The following is a 1,558-nucleotide window of genomic DNA, read 5'->3' on the forward strand; positions in this document are numbered from 1 at the left end:
GAATTTTGCCTCCAGATATATTTAGTGTTAGCCATTACCTCAAATCAGCAAGTCTATTTCATTTACTTGCTTGTTTATTGTTTACTAGTTTTGCTCCAGGATGCAGGTACTTGCGCTTTCAACACTGCTCAGGACCAATTTTCTACTGATCTCTTAGGTTTCATGCATTCTGGAAAACTTTCAGATCCTCCCTGATAGCACCAGTCAAGATGAGGGGCACCATAAAAAGCACCCTGTAAGTTGCAACATGATTATGGCACTTTCAAATATAGTGATTCCTTCTTTCATTCTGTCTTTATTTTCTAGGTTATGAAATTTGTAAGAATATCAACCAGGTATGTTCTGCATACATTGCCATATTTCTGACATATTGTTCAATAAGCTTACATATAGGTAATCCTTAATAATATGTAGAATAGTTTTTTATGCATTCTATTTTCCAATGCCTAAAAATCTCTAAAAGATGACTAAATTGCCATCCTTGCTATCCCTGGAAGTCAAGACTAATAATCATGTTATAAACAGGTGGCACATTCAAGGGGCAAACTTCTAAAGAACTGGAGCTTCTATTGCATTATCTAGATTCTAAAGGAAATATTTTCGTCTTTCAAGGCCTGCAATGTGGCTCAATACCACTACTTCCTCATTTCTGCTTACTGGCTTCCCAGGCATGGAGAAGGCACATCACTGGATCTCCATCCCATTATTGATGGTTTACATCTCCATACTTCTTGGTAATGGCACCCTTCTCTTTCTCATCAGGGATGATCATAATCTTCATGAGCCCATGTACTATTTCTTAGCTATGCTGGCAGCTACAGACCTCGGAGTGACATTTACCACAATGCCCACAGTTCTGGGAGTCCTGTGGTTGAACCACAGAAAGATTGGCCATGGGGCCTGCTTCACTCAGGCCTACCTTATCCATACACTTTCTATTGTGGAGTCTGGTGTTTTGCTTGCCATGGCCTATGACCGTTTCATTGCCATCCGCAACCCCTTGAGATATACTTCCATCCTTACAAACACTAGAGTAATGAAGATTGGGATGGGGGTATTGACAAGGGCCAGTCTGTCAATTATGCCAATAATTATTCGCCTTCACTGGTTTCCCTATTGCCGGTCCCATGTGCTTTCCCACGCTTTCTGTCTGCACCAAGATGTCATCAAGTTAGCCTGTGCTGACATCACCTTCAATCGTCTCTATCCGGTCGTGGTTGTATTTGCAATGGTCTTGTTGGACTTTTTCATCATCTGTTTTTCTTACATTTTTATTCTCAAGACTGTCACGGGCATTGCTTCTGGAGATGAAAGGGCCAAGGCCCTCAACACATGTGTCTCCCACATCTGCTGTATCCTGGTCTTCTATGTCACTGTAGTTGGTCTGACATTTATCCACAGGTTTGGAAAACATGCTCCTCACGTGGTCCACATCACAATGAGCTACATTTACTTTCTTTTCCCCCCTTTTATGAACCCTGTCATCTATAGCATTAAGACAAAGCAGATCCAGAGGGGAGTAATTCGCTTATTCTCTCTGCCTCACACTAGAGCATAA

General features: G+C 41.5%; 1 protein-coding gene across 1 annotated transcript; it reads left to right on the plus strand.

Annotated features, from left to right (window-relative positions):
- Positions 1 to 619: 619 nt before the first annotated feature.
- Positions 620 to 1,558, plus strand: LOC311627770 (olfactory receptor 51B6; the record flags this gene model as incomplete). Its single annotated transcript, XM_084894330.1, has 1 exon — positions 620 to 1,558. The coding sequence occupies one exon, from the start codon at positions 620 to 622 to the stop codon at positions 1,556 to 1,558; it is 939 nt and encodes a 312-aa protein (XP_084750456.1).

The sequence above is a fragment of the Pipistrellus hanaki genome, assembly GCF_964339955.1.
Source record: "Pipistrellus hanaki genome assembly, chromosome: 9".
Classification (NCBI taxonomy): Eukaryota; Metazoa; Chordata; class Mammalia; order Chiroptera; family Vespertilionidae; genus Pipistrellus; species Pipistrellus hanaki.